This window comes from Copadichromis virginalis, linkage group LG8 (assembly GCF_057382275.1).
Source record: "Copadichromis virginalis isolate Kocher_CV1m ecotype Utaka linkage group LG8, C_Virginalis_male_GT1.1, whole genome shotgun sequence".
Classification (NCBI taxonomy): Eukaryota; Metazoa; Chordata; class Actinopteri; order Cichliformes; family Cichlidae; genus Copadichromis; species Copadichromis virginalis.
The window spans coordinates 21,085,703-21,106,062 of record NC_140625.1 but is presented as its reverse complement, the minus strand read 5'-3'; the positions used below and the strand labels follow the sequence as shown (position 1 = coordinate 21,106,062).

The following is a 20,360-nucleotide window of genomic DNA, read 5'->3' as shown; positions in this document are numbered from 1 at the left end:
GGCAGGCAGTCCTGGCCGTCCAGGTAGACCACCTTTCAGCAGGAAAATTGTCCTCAATCTACTTCATAAAGATGTTCGATGGAGGTCTCTCAGGCTGCGTCCTAAACATATTGTGCTGTGGTAGGTTCACCTCACTGTGGCTTACACCTGCGTGGGAAAACTTGGTTGCTTCAGAAAGTGGGGTCAAATTCCTGTCTGCATGTACTCCACTAATGGGCTCGGGGGCAAAATATTAAAAAGCATGTAAAAGTCAATTTTTTAATTATAAAGTGACCAACAGTGGCAGCGATTGTCTATTCTTATTCTAAACATCCACATTTTTAAAAATCCTTTTTACTCTATTACATGCATGTTTACTACATAACCAGATTCATTCTGGTGTATGTCATGTTATAGCTACTTTTGCCACATAAATTCAAACTGTCTAATCTATACTTTGCTTTGTTTTAGTTTGTATCGTCCCATCCTACTTTAGCATCCCAAGACGTTTTATTCAGCATTATTTGTTTTTGTTATTACTTGCACTTTGTGGATCCTAAACAACATTTTGTTGGACGGTTGTGTAGTAAAGCTACTTCTTACTGCAACTAAATGCTGGATTACAGTGGATGTATGAGAATACTTGAAGCTAAATGTTCCCCTTTTTCCAGTCTAAGGAAAGCATGTCCTCAGCTGGCCAGAAACAGTAGTGCACCCTTTCCCTTTTTTAGACCTGTCAGTCAAGCCTTAAGGATGGAGCTGTTCTTTAGCTTTGTTTTCATATTTAACTTTCAACTTATACTAAAAGGTCAAGCAATTTTTGAGCTATTTTGTTGGGAATTTTGGGGGAGGAAACTTATTATTCTTCAAAATGAACATAAAAAACATCCGGCAAAGACATAAGTCTTGCACTTCTAAATAAATTAATTTCATAGTACGAAAATTGACTTTTAAGGGATGAAACATTCTTCTTAAAAGGTACAGTACTTACTTGATTAACTTAATTATTATTATTACTTAATTATTTACTTGCTTCTTGGTATTATCTTACAGTCTTATTATTTATTACTTGTAAAATATTAGTTGTGTCTCTTTGATTCACTGTTTTTGCCACCTATTTGGTCAGGATCAGTCAAAAAAAAATACATTTTTAAATCTCAGTGATGCTTTCCTGGTGAAATATAGGTTATAAAAAAAGATTCATCATTAAACTACAATCTCATAAGTACAGTACATAATACAGTATTTACCTAAACCTAAACAATCCATATTTATGCAGTGAAATATTATGAGATAAAGTCGACACGGGTATCGTCCTTTTAATTGTATAAGGATCCCAGAAGTCTAAACCTAGATTTTTCATCCAGTTGTGGAAGGTTTTCTCCATGAGGTTTCATAGTAATTGGCTGTGTTAATTGCTGGTTGTCGGACTTGGAATTTAATGAGTATGGTTATTTTTTATTGTACACAGGTGAGTGAGTGGTTTCATTTAATGTCTGACTGATGTCTTCCTTTGTTCTCTGGGCTTTCTTGAAAATTAAATTTACCTTAGCAAGACTGGCAGTTTAAAAGTTCAAAACACGCACTGATATTTTTAGTCTGTGTATGCGTATTATACATTCACATCAACAGATGGAGTTAAATAGACCTCAACAGTTCTGAAAACTGCAACCACAGTGATATGCCAGTAATGGCTAAACGACAAACAGAAAATGTCACAATGTCTTTGTCGCCGCACATATTGTCAAAGTCTCCTGTGTACATTTAGAAGCTGGGAACCCCAAACTCCTGTACTCCACTGAGAATAAAACTGAGCCATATGGCCTCCATGTCTCAAGCCCCCATGATCCACCCAGGCTGATTTCCCATCCGGTGTAGAAAAAAGGATTTCAGGGTGCCAAACAGTGTTGGTCCCCCGTGGATATTATTGGGCCATGGAAGATAAGGAACTACCCATCCCAGACAGCCAGTTTCCATCAGCAGATAAGAGCTGAACCTCCACTGATGCACTACAGGCCTGGTGTGCTGTGACTTTAATCTTACAGCATTCATCCAGTATTTTCTTAGCAGCTCATTATGAATATTGTTTGCAAATCAATCTATTAATAGTGCTTATATAAAAAAAATTTCCTATCCTCTTTTACTACTTGAAGCCATATTCTTTCATTTATTAATGACACGCTGTCTTCACTTAAATATTAGACTAGAAAAGTTTAAGTATTTTATGTTCAAATTCAGTTGCTAAAGAGATTTTTACAGCTAAACTTTAATACTTTAAAACTATTAAAATATATATATTGGCATTTATAATCATATCAACTAGATAATTTTGTGTTAAAGTAATTTATTGCCTTGTCCAAGAGTAATTGTTTTCGTCAATCCTAGATGACAACAATATCTCCTCATCTTAAATTTGATACTTTAAGGACAGAGATATGAAAACCTAATCTCCTTTCTAGCATACGTTTCCTTCAGTCCTACTCTTGGATTATTTTATTTTTTTAATCTAAGAGGCCCGACAAAGGGAATTTTTAGGAGAGATGGGTCACAACTTCCCTCCCCTACTCCTACAGATGCTGGTTGGTTAATGAAGTAACAACAAATTGGGCCGCACACTAATTTGGAGTGGCGTTTCTTGGCCCCTCTTGGCCCATAGAGATGTGTTTCATTTTCTTTTATCAGTGATTCAGTCATGTGGATTTACGCATGGACGCCTCTGTCTCCCCTGATCGCTGTGCTAATGGAAACTTCGTTAATGTCATTAATCTACGGGCCGAGGCATGTACTAAACACATATTTTGCTGTTTGTGCTCCATTTGTCAAATAATGCTAAGAGCCTCCTTTATAGAGAATGAAGCAAGGCAAGAGAAATGAGACAGAGGATGCAAGCACTGTGAGATGCCATGGTGATATTTTGCTCTCTTTTTTTAAAAAATAGTCCATGTAGCATTAATCTAATTATTCCTTCCAACGTGTTGACAATATCAAGCTACAAATTATCATATTCACTCAATTCTGTACAAATTACACACACGCTGGTGGTCTGCACAATTCAAATCTCTAACCTTTGTGAAGTGTATTTAAGTTACCTTTTTAAAGTCAGATCTTTGTCTCCCTCCACAAGAAAAGATGAGCGAGCCTCCAGCATCTTTCAGCGTCCACTAGGCATAACAAGATGTGACCTGTGATTACGCCAGAATGCTGAACTCTGATCTCTGTTGCCTGAAGGACACAAGTTCAACACAGTTACTTACAATTTAGCAGCTCAGATTAGTCAGAGGGCAAAATGCTCCTGCCAAGATGAATCCTCATCATGCATACTGTATTCTCTATTAGGTAAATCAGTGTATTTATAGTGCAGCCAAATTGAGCGAAGCTTTAAAAAAAAGGCCTCAGTCCAAAGAGAGGGATAGGTGGGATAAATATCACATGTAAAGCCCAAGAAGTGGCTTTCTTATCGGTTAGATTTAGCTGATAGTGTGCAGGAAAGTAGTGAACTTCATATATATAAATAAAGAAGAAGAAGAAGAAAGAACAAACATACTGACAATGTCAGGTTCACTGTTTCTGAGCACATGTGGGCTTTGATGAGTGGTTATAAAGCTGAATTTGAGCTCAGATGGAAGAGTTGCTGGGTTAAGTCAGATGAACTTGACTGGTAGGTTGCACGAATTACCAATCAGAAAGACAAAGCCTGCAACAAAGATCCCTTACAACATTTACAGTATTTAGTTACAGCAGAGGTCACTGATACAACGAATATTTATTCTCATTATCTGTTATATTTAGATTTTATACTCATTTACTATTTATTTACTGTTTCAGTCTTAATAGTAGTTCCCATGTTTGATCAGTTTCTCCAACCACACAACAAAAAATTTTACATTTGCATTGTATGAAGCAAAACAATTTGCACATTTTTTAGCTGGACTATAACAAATATAATTAATCTAGTGCAAAACTGTTGTCCTTAAAATCTAAATCTAAACTATATATAGTTTGCCACAATCACTCATTTTACAACACAGCACCACAAATGCTGACTGTATAAATCTAATCCCAAACACTAACAGCCCACATTCTCCAGGCAAGTAGTAAATCGCTGTGAGTCACGCTCGCCGGGATGCTCTATTCATTGAAGAAAATGGCAAAAATGTCTTAATGAAGAGATAAACTATGTGAGTTCTAACTAGATGACCATGTGCTTCCTGTCCAGTCTGCAGCAAGGAGTGCAGCAATTAAGCAGATGCTAATGGGTCTGACAGGTCTGAGTCCAAGGAAAGCTTCAAATGTCGCTTCAATTGGATGGTGCACTGAAGACGTCTTGTGTGGCACCGTCATTCACTCCGCTCAAAGGCTGAAAATTCAACAGTGCCTAGCTTGATTCTCCACACTACAGTCTTTTTTTTCCATTAGTCTCACATCCATGCCACACATATGAACTCTGAAGACCTGGTGATTTCATCGGGATGTTTCACAAGTACATCAACACCTTCAAACTCTTCCTAAAATGAGCCGCGCAGATTCTAACATACATGTTTATTCATGCTGAATTTTTAAATCCAACATTATTTCCTGCTTGGTTGATCGACATTTTGATGGCTACGCTCACAAAGGCACTTTAATGTTGTCATTAGTTATGCTTCTCTGGTGGCCAAAAGATGGATCCTTAAGTCCCAGGATCCAATAAGGTTGTATATGAATGGTTGGAGGAGATAAACTACATCAAATAAATGAAAGAAGACGAAGGGAAAAGGCCTGTTAATTAAAAATATGAAAATGAACAAAATCTCTGACACAGTATTGGTCCCATCTGAACAGCTACAGTAATTCTCTCTTCACCTCATATGAACTTCATTTAATTAACAGAGGGCTGAAAAGTATCCTAAACCAATTTCTGATTTCTTGAGCAGGATCTGGTTTTCATTCACGCTGCAGATGAAAATAATATTCTGCATTCAAGTAAATAACTACAAATATTCCTGGATACATTTAAATGAACTTTTATTACTCAGTTGACTGATGCTGTGAGTGGATTTTTTCACTTGTTCTTCCCAATTCATACGTGATTTAGCTTAAGTATTTAACTCAATGCTTTGGGGATAGAGCACAAATGGGAAACATTAGTATAATGTCAACAGACGCATGCATAAAAGTACAGTGTAAAACATTGTGAATTCATAGAGTAAATGTCTGTTACAGGCTAATGAGGCTCAAATTGCAATAACAGTGATATTGTTTCTTTTACAAACATCAATTTAAAGAACAATTAATTAAGTAACTCAACTTTTTACAGACATCATCTGTTGTTTTAAAACTTGTTTTACTTTCTAGGATTGCTGATTTGTATACATATTTACTTGTTTTTAATCACTCCTTACAGTGAGCATTTAGAATTTGGGTAATGTTCATGCCACTAGATGTATGTGTAGAAGGATGGATGTGTGTTGCTACAGTAGTGAATTCTTTTTTTTTTTTTTTTCTGAGTGATACTTCCTTACCAGGAAATCGTTTGCGCCAAGGATATGATTGTCTCCAGATCCTTCAGCAAAAGGAAAACAAAGACTGGATCTTTGTCATTTTAATGTACTGTAAAAACAAGACAATCAATAAAAATTGTATACTGTGGCTAATTTGTCTGTTTGCAGAAGGAAGCAAATAATAAGAATCTGGATTATTGTAAATGAATGGTTCCTGTCATTTCTGTCAGTGTCAGAGAAAACATAAGGATGAAAGTAATTCCTGATTATACTAGTATGAAAGCGGGATTAGTTTGTGTTTCCAGATTTCCCTTACACAGAAAAATCAGAGACAAATATAAGAGAAGATGACAGCTTTAATTGGTCTGTTCCAGTGAAAACATCTTGACATGGCACAGTTGGAACGGCACAGGTGTAAATAATACAATTAATGGTGACTGGATTGCGTTTAGCTGCTTCACTCTCAGGTTAAAGGGATTTTGTATGGCGGCTTCCGACAAAGTCAAGATCAAATAATGGAAACAGAGAAGTCCTGAAAGTGCATTTCAAATATGCAAAAGCAGGTGTGACTTCAAAATTTGGCTTAATTAGTTAGTCCCTGGCAATATTAGAGATCAATTTGAATATTTAGAATCAGATTCAGGGTGAAAAGATTGCAGTGCTCAGTCTGACAGACTCGAATCTATCTCCTGGGCCCAAGATTTTTTTATTATGTGGCTATTAAAACTTTTAATAACTATCTAAACTGGCACTGGCCATCTAGACATGATTTTGTTTTGCAAAACGAAATAAACCATAACTAGAGATTCTGAGAACTGAGCCATCAATAATACCCGTACATCTATGTTTTCTGCAATAGCATTTAATAATGTCTGCTGTGAGGAAGGCCTCTGTTTAATCCTTGTTAGTTAATCAGCTGCCACAGCAAATATAAATGAAACTCAGGTATTCTAGTAACAGGTAAGTTACTATGTCAGCAAGGACTTTAAAAGCAGCCAGAGATTAAAGATGGATTTATTCTTTGTATTAATAAGTACAATATATTAGCCAATGCCAAAGGCTAAAACTGCAGCAGAATGAACCAACTTCACTCCTGTGCCTTGGTATAAAATGATCAGTTGCTATTGATCAATAATTTAGACAAGTGCCAGATTATTGACAGGAAGACAAAATATGTTTGGCTGCTTATGTTTGAAAAATCCCCCCACACACTCAATCATTAGAACTGAAATTGCTCCGCGGTATATGATATCGCAGCAATGTTTCTTTCCCCCCCTGCAGATCAATGCTAATTGAGGTCCTACATGATGAATGTAGTCTGAAATGTTTTTAACCCACTGACTGCTGAGCAGCAACAAACATAAGCAACTGCTGGGCTAAGTTAAGGCTGAAGGTGGGTATTTTGTCCTATTTGCATATATCAGGATACTTCATCTGTTCTGCAGGAGAAGTAGTCTTAACTCAAAATCTTGCTGAAAGAAATTCTCTCTCTGTTTGCCTAAATCTGGATGTTTACACCACCATATGCAACATGAATTGAAATTTCAAGATTTACCTTATAACTAATGACACAGTGAAGCCTCCGCTGAGGGACAGCGATACAATATGATGATCAGCACAGCCAACAGAAGGATGCCGGTCGATCCCTGAAGCCCTTCAAAAGCAACTCTCTTGGTGCAAATTCAGCTTGTGGACAGCACACAGCAGATGGGGTAAACCATGCCATCAAGTGGAAAATAGACCTGTTGTGTTGTCACGGAGACAAGATACAAGATACAACAGTCTGCCAATTGGACCACCAGAGGAAACTGTAAGGGGGATTTTTAACAAGTAGCAGTAGCAACAATATGAAGCCTTTATTCTTAACTTTATATTCACTGAGTCAAAGAGCCTGTTTCGGTTTAAGACAGACTTACCTGTCAAACACAGTTTCTGCTAAATTTGAAAAAGATAGAACTGGTGTTTTTCCTGTACTATTGATGCTGTAGTGGGAAATTTAACACCATGCGCTTTTTCTCTCATTTCATGTTCTGTAGTGTAAAAGTCAAGCAAAGAGGATTAAACTGACAAATATCCTGACTCACTGCTGCCACCTTGTGCCGGTGAAGGGAAGAGGCCAAGCCACTTTGCAGTCATAAAATTTTGTAGCGATGCCATTCACAGTACGGAATAACATATATATGAGCTCATCTACACTGATTTGAAAAAAATACATAAATAAAATGTGGGCCTGGGCATTTTCCCTTTATCTTAAACAAGATATATTTTCGTTATTTTAGCGTCTGATCCCACAAAATGTAATTCAGATAGTTTCAGTTCACTTTATTTAATATAATTATAAATTATTCACATCAGTGGCAGGAAAGCAGCACTTTTTCCCTACATGTAAAGAAGGAAAAAACGAAACTATCCTAGTACTATCCTGATTTCTTTTCTTTTTTCATAAAAAGAAGCACTTGCACCAAACAGGTATTTTCAAATTTATAGGAGGCGGTAAGGGCGTAAACAGACAACTCCATCACAGCAAAGTCAAGTGTCATTTTTGGCAGTATTTCACAATTTAATAGTACTTCCATAATTCATAGGCCAACAACATGTCAACAGGTCATTTTTACAAAAGCCATTTAAGGGATTTAATGGGAAATAGTCATAATAAATTCTTATACTTATTCAAAAGCTATGTATTTATTAATATTATGAATTAAAGGGGAACTTCACCCACGTCACAGAAAAAAAAAAAATTCTACTCATTACACTGTACATGTAACCATGCAATTCATCTCAGCTTTCAAATTGTTGACAACAGTGAGATTTTACAGATGATCCTGAGGAGCCAGGATCATTTCTGGAAGACGTTAAGTAAGCACCGGAAACAAAAACTGCATCCACTTTCCTTGTTTGTTGGTGGCAGCAGAAGACGCAGAAGTGGAGATAATAAAATCGGAATAAACAAAACAAATATTTACACAATTAAGTGGTAAGTGCGAGTATGCTTTTTGTGCGATTTGGTTGAAATGAACCTTTAAGCTGGCACACATGCAAAATGAGATGTTTAATTGAACTCAAACATTTTTTTTTAAATGTTTCCAAATGAAACATAAGGTGACAGGTTGGTAAAAAAAAGAAAAATTCCACTGTACCTTGTTTATACATTATACCCATCACACCAAATGATTAAGTAATAGTGCAGTGGTTTCTTTTGTACACGAGGCAGCAGTTCTTAAAAGTACATGGCTTACTTTACTGATGATATTTTCAAGTCCTTCTTAAACATGTATCATTAATCACATTCCACAAAAGCTTGAGTGCAACACATTCGTGTGTTCTTTAACTTTCTCAGAGCAACACATGCCCATGTGATGCAGATGAAAGTGAGATATGAAGACACCTGTAACACAATAACAGGTTGAAATCAGTCAGTCTTATCTGTTGTTATTATATTTATATAAGTTATATAAAGATGATTGGAAGGTATATATATATATATATATATAATTGTGTATATAAGGCCGATTGTATCTACCTTCTATCAACTTGTTATATCTGGAGATTGATGAATGGTGCAAATCCTAGCACATCCTGCAGAAGTACAAGTGCCCTCTGTAAGGGCGGCTCAACATCAATCACTACATTGCGCTTCCGTAAAGGATCGAGGCTAGACTCTGTCACATTGTGGCAGTGATTCACCTTCAGCGACTGCAGCTTTGGGCAATACTCTGCAAGAGTCCTGTGAGCACAGCATGCAGAAGATTTTATGGAAGGGTGAACAAGTGAGCTAGTTGATAACAAAGCGTGGGAAGGAACAGCTCAAAGTCAGTTAGACTACTCTTTAAAATAAGATATCGCATACCTGATGGACTGGTTCCTGACCCGCAGGCAACCTGTCAGGTCCAGCTGCTCCAGACCCCTGCAGTTCTTGGCCACCTCCTCCACTGACTCATCGGTGATGTTGGCATTGACTGCCAGCGATAGAGACCTCAAATTTGAACACTTCTTGGCCAGGTAGCAGATGGCATCGTCCTTCAGCTGGCGACAGGCGGTGAGGTCGATCGACTGCAGCCCCCCGCAGTGGTCAGCCAGGCTGCGCAGGGACAGGCTGTCCACCCATTCGCAGTGTGCCAGGCCAAGGTGTTGCAGGTGCATGCAGCTCAAGGACACAGCCACCAGGGAGTGGCGGGTGAGACATGCACACCCGCTCATGTCCACCCTTTGCAGATGTTGGTTCTGGCCAATAACTGGCAGCAGTTCCTTATCGGACACCCAGTCTGAACAATTCTGCAGTGACAAGTTCTGCAGAACTTTATTGTCTTTTAACATGGAGCAAAATGCTTCCCTGGGAATGCATGGTGAGGTCTGTAAATATGACATAAGAAGAAAGAGGGCAGCCTCCTTTATGAGCATGTAATGCAGCTGGAAATCACGTCATTTCTTATCAGCACTTACCGGGGACAGATGAAAGGTCCTGCAGTTGGATAGGTACACCTTAATGAGGTTGTGGAACTGCTTGCTCACCCTCTGGAGGCTGACAAGGTGTTGCAGCGGTAAATAGCACAAAATATGTGGAACAAGTACATCCTCCCAGGGCAAGTCCAAAAGATGGCATCTGCTGAGGAGCAAACCTTGTTACAGATGAACTTTGATACTTCGGCGTGCTGATGCAAAGCAGTTTAACGGAATTATAAACACCGTTACATTTCAGCAAGCGCTTTGACAGGGAGACAGAACAGCAATTAACATTAGCAATAGATAACGATATGGCAGCTTTGTCAAGGAGATGGGTAGTTTATAGAAAGTTAGCAGCAATCAATAAATGGGAGCAGCCATCTACATTTCAGCGACTTGGAAGCTATCGCTGTTAGCCGCGAAGCTAGCATGCCGGGGCCACGAATCCAGACAGTTTTATACGCAAAAGAAATCCCCTCTGAAAAGCACTTACGTTCGCATCTTAGCTTCTTCATCCATTATGAACCCGTTATGTTACAGTACGTTTCCACGAACATATCATTCTTCCCATGGATGACAAAATAAAATAGTTTCCTTTAGCATCTTCTAAAGCAATCAAGGTGTAACCTAAGCCTGATGGTGCATTAACGGACAGTCAGAAGGATATAGATCAAAATAACAAGAGGCTCACCAAGTGTCGCCGAGTGATGTAAATTTACACGTCAAAGAAGGAAGTAGTAACTTACGGGGGAAACATTCAAACTCTTATAGCAACTTAGAGCTATTGCTTTTCTATGAATTTGTATTTGATTTTTAATTCATTCGTTTAATGAATCTAAAGAGACCCAGTTCTGCACGGTTGCGCTGTGTTGTTAACTAAAGTAACAACTAAAACACCATCCTATCAGAGACTGTATTTTTTAAACGTATTTACAGTGTGCTGCACTAGAATGCCCGAGAATTAACATCTTAGCTTTGATATAGTCGTGGCTTTGTGGTTTACAGGGAGAACTTGAACTCAGCAGTTGTAATTTTCCGGGTTGACGTCAATGGTAATATTCAAAACAATTTATAGATTGATTTGCCATAACTGTAATAAATGAAAACTTGTTATTGATTTTTCAAGATCTCTGGATCTTCTTACAATCAAATATTTAGCTCATTTCATGCGCATTTCTTAAAAATATTATATTGATTTTTTCCCCAGTTTAATACAGTACCTCGAAGTAAGTTACAAAGTAACATTTATGAAGAGATTATCAACAAAAGAAAAATAATGTACTCACTTCAAACACAAAAGAAATAACTTCCATCTTGTAATTGTACAACTCTATACAAATTTGAATTTGAAACAAATCCATGCACAAAAAACTATATCTAAAACCTGTCCTGGCACAGAATGTAGAACTAGTTGTAATAGTAATAGATCAATTCAGCCATGAGAACTTGCGCACCCCTGTTAATTTTAACCCTGTTACCATATCATACAATAATCAAAAATTGTTTTGTTAGCCCACAGGGGCTTACTTTATTAGCTTTGTTGTAGTTTGAAATATCATATGCATACTGTTTTTAAGCAAAGATTTTCAGATAATTACTGCTAAAAGCAAAGATCCATATTTATGTTTAATATGTACTTTCCTGGTTGCAGTTGGCTGCCTATTACTTGTTACAACCACATGTTTGGTATACAAGTGTTGAACAATTAACCATGTTGCCTGCTCACCTCTGGCCAGAAGAACAATGAAGTCAGTCATGCTGAACAATTGCTGACCCATGAGTTGTGTTTCAGTGGATGAGACGAGCCAACAGGCTAGTTGAGTGAATACTCACTCTTGACCGACTGCAGTCACATAGACAAGCTAAAGAACAAGCATGGCAAATAAATCAGTCTATGATTTCTCTTCTGAGACCCTGGATGGACAGCCGGTTCCACTCAGTAGCTACAGAGGTAAAGTGCTTCTCATCGTCAACGTTGCAACATTCTGAGGGTCAACAATAGAGGAGGTAATATTCTGCAAGAGTTGACTGATTACTGTCAGACCACATTAACTCGTTATATTGAAGGCGAATGATTTTATGCCTTGTTCTCCCAGTACCACCGACTGAATGCACTCATGGAAATGTTTGGCCACCTCAATTTCACTGTCTTAGGATTCCCCTGCAACCAGTTTGGTCTCCAATCACCTGGTAAGGTGGATAATAGGGACCTGTATTGTTTTGTTATGGGAGCTTTGCATGCCACACTTCAAAACAAACCAGATTTTTTTTTATCTTTAATTTCTGATTGATTGCCCCTCGCAAACAGAAGGTTTGAACAGCATGAGACTCTGCAGAGCTTGTTCTTGAAATGACCATATTAAGGACATTCCCTGTCTTTCATATGATACAGAGCACACAATAGAATAAAAAAACTTTGTAAAAGTTTTATTTAAAACAACGGCCATATTAACTTGAAGCAATGAGCAACTATACTACTACTATTATCCATCATTGTAACGATATAGAAGTTAAAAGTCTGCTTATAATACATTAATCTATTTGTACTTAAGGAATCTAAAAACTCTTTCCACCATATACAAGCTCTATTAGATGCACTGTGGATACTTTAATTAACAAGTTATTTTAAAGACAAGGTTTTGAATACACACGTGCAAAAAACAGAAGTATTAACTTTTTTTACGCTTGTCTGTGCAGAGGTGAATCATGAAATGCTCAATATTTTGAAGTATGTCAGACCTGGTGGGGGCTTTGTGCCAAAGTTTCCCGTCTTCAGCAAGGTTGAAGTGAATGGTTTAAACGAAGATCCTCTTTTCACCTTTCTGAAGGTACATTGAGTTTTATTGGAGGCTGGAAGTTATAAGTTCACTGAATGGATTTATTACCCATATAGTTTATTTTTTTCCTATCAGCGCTGCAGGTGCTTAACCCTGAAAAACTCAGATACCATGTCATTCCCTGTTTCACCACAGGAATCTTTGCCATTTGTCAACCCTGTTATTGGAGACATAAAGAAATTCTACTGGTCTCCGATCAAAGTCAATGACATTCGCTGGAATTTTGAGAAGTTTCTCATAACTGCAAATGGCATGCCCTTCAAAAGGTAAAGCCATAGACCATGAGTTAAACCCTTCATGTGATTTCAATTTTACTAAGTTCAGCATTTTCCCTTTGCTACAGGTATGAACTTCACTGTCCCATTGTGCAAGTGGAAAAAGACATAGCAGAACTTCTCTGATGGATTTTTTCAATATGTCGCTGGTGGCAGAGTGACGATCCCCCAGTAAATGCACAAGTGCACCTGAGCTGGATCTGATGGGAAGAGGAACGTGTCTTGGAGCTTCAGTGCATTCACTTTGAGAACAAGTTCCCTTCTGCCACTTAATGCGTTTTCATGTCACTGCCACGTTATTCTTTAATGTGATGGTGTCTGCTATTAAAAAAACAGATGTAAATAAAACACTATATGAAAAATATGCACATGGTTATTGTTACTTTAGTTTGCCAATAGAATTTCAGTATTATTTCTACATTTAACATATATTACATTACTAGACTGTCAATACAGATGAATCACTGTATAGAATTTATTAAAACTGCAATAGATAAGCAACTTGTCCAAGTGGTACCCGCTTTTCACCCTATGACTGCTGGAAAATGGAAATGGATGAATGGATGGAGTTTTGTTCTTTGTTGTTATGACTCCCCCACTTTTTTATTTGATGGAACTTCTAATACTCAAAAACACCGGTTTTGTGAGGTCTAAAAACAAATAGTTTGAATCTAGCTTAGTACGTTTTAAATTGTATTAAATCTTCATATATGTTTTTATGTATAAAACAGTTTTAATCTGGTAATGACCAGAGAAAACAATATTCTTTATCATTGGTGTAGAATAATGAACTAACATAAAATCAAAATACTTAAAACTGTGTATAAATATAATGTTTTAATATATGTGCTGAAGCACTTTGCATCAGTGGTATTAGTGTGTTACTTTTCAAGTGCACTGGGAGTGCACGGTTATTTACCTTTATTTACAAATTGTGAGTACGGAATTTTTCCTTCTGCCGAACCGTACTTGAAATCTTGCGCATGCGCACTTCAGAGTATGTCGAACAGCAGCAGCCAGTAAACATGGCTGGTGTTGGTTTCCGACGGTGGGCCCAGGCTCTGTCTAAGGGAAAGGGGTCTGGTATTTCAGCCCTTTTGTCGGGATGTAGAGCAGGTTAGTTGTGTCTTAGTCTGGTAGTACTGTACAATGAATTTCTCTGGAGGTGTATATCAGGGTTTAACGTTTTTAGCCTCCTATGGACGTAACCTTGACATGCTAAGGTTGGCTTAGGCTAGCTTGGCGGCTGCTCTTCTATGAGGGTGCAGGCAGACAAAATAAAATTCTCATATTTCCTTTTTTGAGCCTGCGAGCTTTGACTGCCGCGATTTCACGTATGCATTTATTGCTCTTTCAGCCTCCGGCTTGTCAAAGGATAGCCTGCCTGGGCCATATCCGAAGACCCCGGAGGAAAGAGCTGCAGCTGCAAAGAAGTACAATATGAGGGTTGAGGACTATGAACCATATCCCGACAATGGAGAGGGGTGAGCTTTAATTTTAACAAGTCTCATGATTGTTGTTGTAACTGCTTTTGCCGGTACTGCTAATGTAGACGGCGAAAATGACTGTCCAGTCCATTCATTCTTATAACATTAAGTCACAAACAAACTGTAAGATTTCAAAGAAAATAATGAGCAATTACTGTGTTTTTGTAGCTTTGGTGATTATCCAAAACTGCCAGAAAGATCTCAGCAAGAGAGAGACCCCTGGTACCAATGGGACCACCCTGACCTGAGGAGAAACTGGGGAGAGCCGGTAAGATACCGACTGACATTAAAAGCTATTGTTGTCCTTTTTCTGAATAAATCATGAGTATAATGATGATGGTTCATACATCAGTTGATTATTTGAAATGCATTGCAGTAGTAATTATGCAGTTTTACCTGAATAATTGTGTCTAGGTTGTCTGAGTGGAACCTTTTTACAGGTTTTCCTATTACGTTTTTGTTTATCAAATGGACACAAGTATGTTGCTTTAGGTATTTATGCACCAATAGTGCTTGCATGTGTAGTCAAGCCCCCAAAACACATTTCAAAACAGAAAAAACCCTGTCTTTTATTTATGATGTTGTCATTACTGAATTGTATTGTTTTTAAAATTAAAACTATATATCCATTAAATGTAAGATTTAACAAACTTGTCCATATAGAATATTTCTTTCAGATATTTAGGCTGCAATCACACTAATATTTTCTAGCATGAGTTCAGATTTTTTTTTTTGTTAATACTAACATGAAATATAATTGAGTGAGGTAATAGATGTGGGTGTCTCTCTCATTATGTCTAAAAGTCTTAGTTTATGCCCACCATAGGCCTTATTCCAGGAAGCAGGTTAAACAAACTCTAGTCTAGTCTAGTCTCTGGTGATTAACTCTGAGATTGACAGGTCTGGGTTGTCAGTTCCAGAACAGCTGATCAGACTTAGTTCAGTCAACTAATTCTGAGTTTAGCACGTGTATGAGTAGACAAAGAAAGAAAGACATCATCGGTGTAGCTCTGGGGCCTGTTCTTCGTACCTCGCTAAGTAAGTTAGCTGGATTAGATTGTTGACGATTTCGCGTGATCCTGGATCGTTCGGTTCCCCGAAGCTCATCCGGGACTTGCTGTCATAGCAACAGAGCCGTAAGCGTAAACCTGCTCGGGAGCAGGTTTACTTTATGTAAACAGGATTAGATCGCGGCCACTCAGGTATTTCCGCTTCATGTATACGAAAGCAACAGCGATATTCCACCACTGTTTCACCATAAATAAATATTATCAATGTAACTAAAGATAATGCAGCACCTGATCCTTTTATTGATGTCACACAGATACATACAGGTCATTTCCTAAAAAAGGGAAATGTACTATTAACATTCTATTACATGTATGTGATTATTACAGATGTAATTCATATTTTAGAGTAGTAATAGTAAATTACTTCATGTAATCAAGATGAGAGACCACGGCTATAAAAGCGAAGGTGGATTTGAGAAGTCTGTCGCAGCCATGTCCTGTCCGTATACGCGACCAACCCATTGCGGAAGGTGCAAGATTGATAAGGAGAGTCCTCAGAATTCAGCGTATATTGCGGGATAGACAGGATCCTTTAGCTCAGCGCGACAGTGTGCTCATTGAGAGATATCGATATTCCCGTGAGGGTATTATTTACTTAACCAACTTGTTGACGAGGGGGTGCAGGACCACCACCTGTCTTTTTTTCCTCTGCCCTTTTCTTGGTTGCTGTTATGAACAAACTAACAGAGTATTACAGGCCAGTATTACCTTGCCAAGAGACGAAAAGCAATCTAAGAGATAAATATTACCATTCTGTAGAATACTCCTGTATTCCACTTTTACTTGTTCCCATGTTCTTGTGGGTCCTGTTGTGGCTCTAATGTGAAAGGGGATATAATATAACATATTATAATATAATATAATGCCATATAATATTGGACAATATAGTGTCATATGATAGATCTACCCTACCGCCTACTGGTGTTGGCCAGAGGGGCCGATGGCGCGATATGGCAGCCTGGCTACAACCGTAGCTGCCTCCACCAGTGTGTGAATGTGGGAGTGAATGAATAGTGGTATCGTACAGCGCTTTGGGTGCCTTGGAAAGCGCTATATAAACCGAATCCATTATTATTATTATTATTATTATTATTATTATTATTAAATTACCTACGAGTTTGATTTGTCAGCAACTTTCTGCCAGCCCTCTCTCCTTGCTTTTGCAGCCTTTGCAGTGTTCTCTTGCGTTTTAATTAAACTCTGAAATCCCGCACTCATGAGTTCTTGCTCTGCTGCCGGAAAATACCGTGCACGCCCCTTCGACATTTTCGCTGACCAATCAGCGGGTTGCCGATCAATGTTTCTACTATCGATGCGTAGCCCCTTTTACGACACCCAGTGATGTCACATTACTGCGTCCAGCTGTACTAATCGTCAACAGCAGGTGTGTTCGGGGAACCGGATTAGCGAGCTCACGGTTAGCGCGATGGTTTGGTCTTGGATGTGTCATGTGATCTTGGATGTAGTGAGCGACGTACGAAGAACAGGCCCCAGATATCAGGATTCACCTGGGCAACAAGTAAATAAAGAGCATATCTGCTTTAATGTTCCCCAGTTCCACCATTTATGGTCTAATCTAATAGCAGCCTTCACTGATAAATGATAACTCTCTTATGCCCATAGCAGACATTTACTGATTTATAGTTTATAAGTAATGCTAGCTGTTTTACATTCAACTCAAAATATGGAGGGCAACCTTACGAGTCCATAAAGAATGTTACGTTTTATCAGTAAACGCAAACATTTTATGAGAAATATCTAAGATTTTATAGAGCTATACAGGCCTAATCCTGTATGGGTGGAATTGTGACATTAAAAAACAATAATTCCTAAAAGAAATTTAATTTGTAGTTCTAAATAAATTCTAAATGCATTTAGGACATTTTTTACTCACTTTATGTCTCGTCCACAATGTTATTTCTCTCTCCACCAACGTAGGTTACAATTACATTAGTATGACCTATTATGCAAATTAGGCAATGATGTCATTTAGTGACTTTTAGGACAGCCAATAGCAATTTTCCTTACTGAGGAGTTGGCAACACTGCGTGTGGCTCCTGACTACGGCAACCGTAATGCTCCGGCAATCCATCAAGCAGTGCGCCTTCATAGCTTACCAAAGTCGTACTAAAACATTTTTTGACAGATTTCTGTGCGCCGTGTACTACATAAAATTGGTTCGAGGTCAGTAAGCACAGCCAGAATTCATACATAAGGCACACTGTTGATTTTTGAGAAAATGAAAGGATTTTAAGTGTGCCTTATAGTGTGTAAAATACGTTATACAGAAGAAAAGAATATATCGCGATATATATCGTTACCGTACATGCTTCAAATTATACCGTGATATGGATTTTAGGCCATATCGCCCAGCCCTACTGTCCAGCCATACAAATGCACTTGGATTCAGAGTCACTTCTACCTGGATAAACCCACTTAGAGTGATTGAGAGGATTTTAAGTAGAAAATGTGTTAAGGTTCAGACTCTGAATTTCAGACAGACATTTAAAAAATATTGTTTGATATCATTTAATAACTGAACCTGTCAACACATTTCACAATGTTCACGGTTGACTGTAGCTCAGGAGGTAGAGCAGGTCATCTACTAATTAGAAGGTGGTTAGATCTCTGGCTGCTCCAGTCTGCTTGCCAGATATCCTTGGGCAAAATACTAACCTAGAAAGCAATTGAGCATAGAAAAAGCTGCTCATGTAAATGGGTGAATGAGGCATGCTGTATAAGCACTTTGAGTGCTCAGCTAAAGAAGAAAAGCACTATATAAGAACCAGTTTGTTTACCATTTAACACAGAATGTCTGAAGCCTGCATTTTAAAAAGTCAGTCAAATGCATGTAGTCTTAAACACATTTCAATGATGAAATGAAACCAAGTGTCATTCAGCTGATTCAGGTACAGCAGGAGGGAATGAGTCAGAGAAGAAAATCTGCGAGTGAGCAGGATAGGTTTAAAGAGTATGTTACCATGGTAATTGAATCAGAGTTTAAGTTAACTCTCTTTCAGGAACAGAAAACCTAGATTTGCACAGATTTCTGTGTTTGTTTTTTGTTTGTTTTTTTAAAAACCCTCTGTTTTAGTGAAACCCGTTTCTTGTGATAGGGCCCAGGCTAAAATGCAACTAAAATGAGGTCAGCACCATTAACAAGGAACTGTGTTCAGTTTAGCCTGGCTGAGACCCAGCTCTCTTTGCAGAATGCAGTTTTCTGAGCTGTCACAAATTGACTAAAATTATAAAATAAGCAATTTAAGATTGCGTTTGAGAGTTAATCTGTGATTGTTCTACCTCTTAGATGCACTGGGATTTTGATATGTACATCAGGAACCGTGTGGATACATCTCCCAGCCCTGTGCCATGGTCCACAATGTGCAAGCAACTGTTTGGTTTCATTGGGTTCATGCTGTTTATGTTTTATGTTGGAGAGAAATTTCCAGCATACCAACCTGTTGTAAGTACACACCTTAATGCAAGAATTCGGTTTTCTTTGTTTTTTTGTTGGTGTTTTTTTTCCCTCACTGTTACAATTTTCAGCAGCTTAAAAATGGCTGGATCATCATTCTTTCAATTTTATAGTTTAGTTTAGTCACTATTACTTACTCTTTATGGTTTCCTTCTTTTTTATTCTTCTTCTTCTTTTTTTAAAAAAAATCTAAATGTCTCTGACATTGACATGGTGTCAGAGCCAGATACAGAGTTAGAAGGATGGACCCCTCTAAACCCCCAGAAAGCTATTTCTGTTCATCTAGACCATAGGTGTCAAACTCTGGCCCGCGGGCCATACCAAATTACTATTAGAGCTGGCCTACTGGTATTATACAGCTAATATATATATTGTTTAGTATTAAGCTTTGCTTGTTCCATATTCAGTTTTTCAGCAAAACGTGTTTGAGCACATAAGAAAAGATTCATTCTTATATCTGGAGGAATAAATATATTTCAAAAAATACTAACGTTAGCCCGCGACTTTGTTCCAGTTTTGAATTGTTGCCCACTGTGTATTTGAGTTTGACACCCCTGATCTAGACGTTCTGTTATCAGTAAGAAAAACATTGCATCACTTATCCAAGCGACTTCTTCAGTTTGATCTCAGTCTTATCTGGATGGTTGAGCATGGATCAAGGCAAAACCCCTAAACTAACCCTAGTTAATAAAGATTTCTTATTAACACTAGATTCTTTTGCAGTCTAGTGGCCAATTTGATGATTGTTGATACAGAGGAAGATACTAAACGTGGCAAAACACATGATCTCCATAATTATATTTACTAAATATTTTATTTTCAGTAATTATATAACAATGTATGTTAAAGTTAGAATCACCTTTTCTGTACAGTAACACTGTTGGTGTACAAGGTTTCATTAAAGTAATTGTCTTTTGTTTTTTTCCAGGCACCGAAGCAATATCCCTTCAATGACCTGTACTTGGAGAAAGGAGGAGATCCTGAAAAACAGCCTGAAGAAGTCAAACATTATGAATTATAATCACTAAAATGTGATTCTACTTGTGTGTATATATATTTCTGTCAAGAATAAAGACTTATGTTCAAAGTTAAGTTTGTATTTGCGTGATTTGTTGTTATTTATGTCTGTAAAGAATGTTAACTTGCCTTCTTGCTGTTTTGTTAAATGTTAATTTTCGACTTTTGATAAAACAGAATAATTTTCAAATGAAATGTACTCTTAGCAATGAACATGATCTATAGGTGTAAGTCTATACACTTTCTCTGGTTCAGTATTACTGGGTTAACTTCAGGTTACTGTGAGGAATGTCCTTG

General features: G+C 37.8%; 3 protein-coding genes across 4 annotated transcripts; 2 read left to right on the top strand and 1 right to left on the bottom strand.

Annotated features, from left to right (window-relative positions):
* Positions 1-7,988: 7,988 nt before the first annotated feature.
* On the bottom strand, positions 7,989-10,576 carry fbxl15 (F-box and leucine-rich repeat protein 15). 2 transcript variants are annotated; one of them, XM_085466488.1, is made up of 5 exons: positions 10,396-10,576; positions 9,903-10,065; positions 9,310-9,812; positions 8,983-9,186; positions 7,989-8,847 (listed from the first exon to the last, which is right to left on the bottom strand). In XM_085466488.1, the coding sequence occupies exons 1-4, from the start codon at positions 10,419-10,421 to the stop codon at positions 8,997-8,999; spliced, it is 882 nt and encodes a 293-aa protein (XP_085322614.1). In that variant the 5' UTR covers positions 10,422-10,576; the 3' UTR covers positions 7,989-8,847; positions 8,983-8,996. The 2 variants fall into 2 exon arrangements, with proteins under 2 accessions (XP_085322614.1, XP_085322615.1); XM_085466489.1 differs by having other exon boundaries at positions 9,903-10,062.
* Positions 10,577-11,565: 989 nt separating this feature from the next.
* Positions 11,566-13,344, top strand: gpx9 (glutathione peroxidase 9). Its single transcript, XM_085466487.1, has 5 exons — positions 11,566-11,909; positions 11,999-12,092; positions 12,600-12,730; positions 12,875-13,005; positions 13,083-13,344. The coding sequence occupies exons 1-5, from the start codon at positions 11,778-11,780 to the stop codon at positions 13,138-13,140; spliced, it is 546 nt and encodes a 181-aa protein (XP_085322613.1). The 5' UTR covers positions 11,566-11,777; the 3' UTR covers positions 13,141-13,344.
* A 653-nt stretch (positions 13,345-13,997) lies between these two features.
* Positions 13,998-20,138, top strand: ndufb8 (NADH:ubiquinone oxidoreductase subunit B8). The gene is made up of 5 exons (XM_085466484.1): positions 13,998-14,130; positions 14,372-14,498; positions 14,670-14,769; positions 18,879-19,034; positions 19,975-20,138. Exons 1-5 carry the CDS (start codon positions 13,998-14,000, stop codon positions 20,065-20,067), a joined length of 609 nt encoding a protein of 202 aa, XP_085322610.1. The 3' UTR covers positions 20,068-20,138.
* The last annotated feature ends 222 nt before the right edge of the window (positions 20,139-20,360 follow it).

Bases quoted from the DNA above. Each gene is read 5' to 3' on its own strand.
- ndufb8 (XM_085466484.1), top strand. From the start codon at position 13,998: ATGCGCACTTCAGAGTATGTCGAACAGCAGCAGCCAGTAAACATGGCT. The intron at 14,131-14,371 runs GTTAGTTGTGTC...TTGCTCTTTCAG, and splicing joins TTTGTCGGGATGTAGAGCAG to CCTCCGGCTTGTCAAAGGAT. The intron at 14,770-18,878 runs GTAAGATACCGA...TCTACCTCTTAG, and splicing joins GGAGAAACTGGGGAGAGCCG to ATGCACTGGGATTTTGATAT.
- fbxl15 (XM_085466488.1), bottom strand. From the start codon at position 10,421: ATGGATGAAGAAGCTAAGATGCGAAC. The intron at 9,813-9,902 runs GTAAGTGCTGAT...TCATATTTACAG, and splicing joins GGACCTTTCATCTGTCCCCG to ACCTCACCATGCATTCCCAG. The intron at 9,187-9,309 runs GTATGCGATATC...CTGTGCTCACAG, and splicing joins GTCAGGAACCAGTCCATCAG to GACTCTTGCAGAGTATTGCC.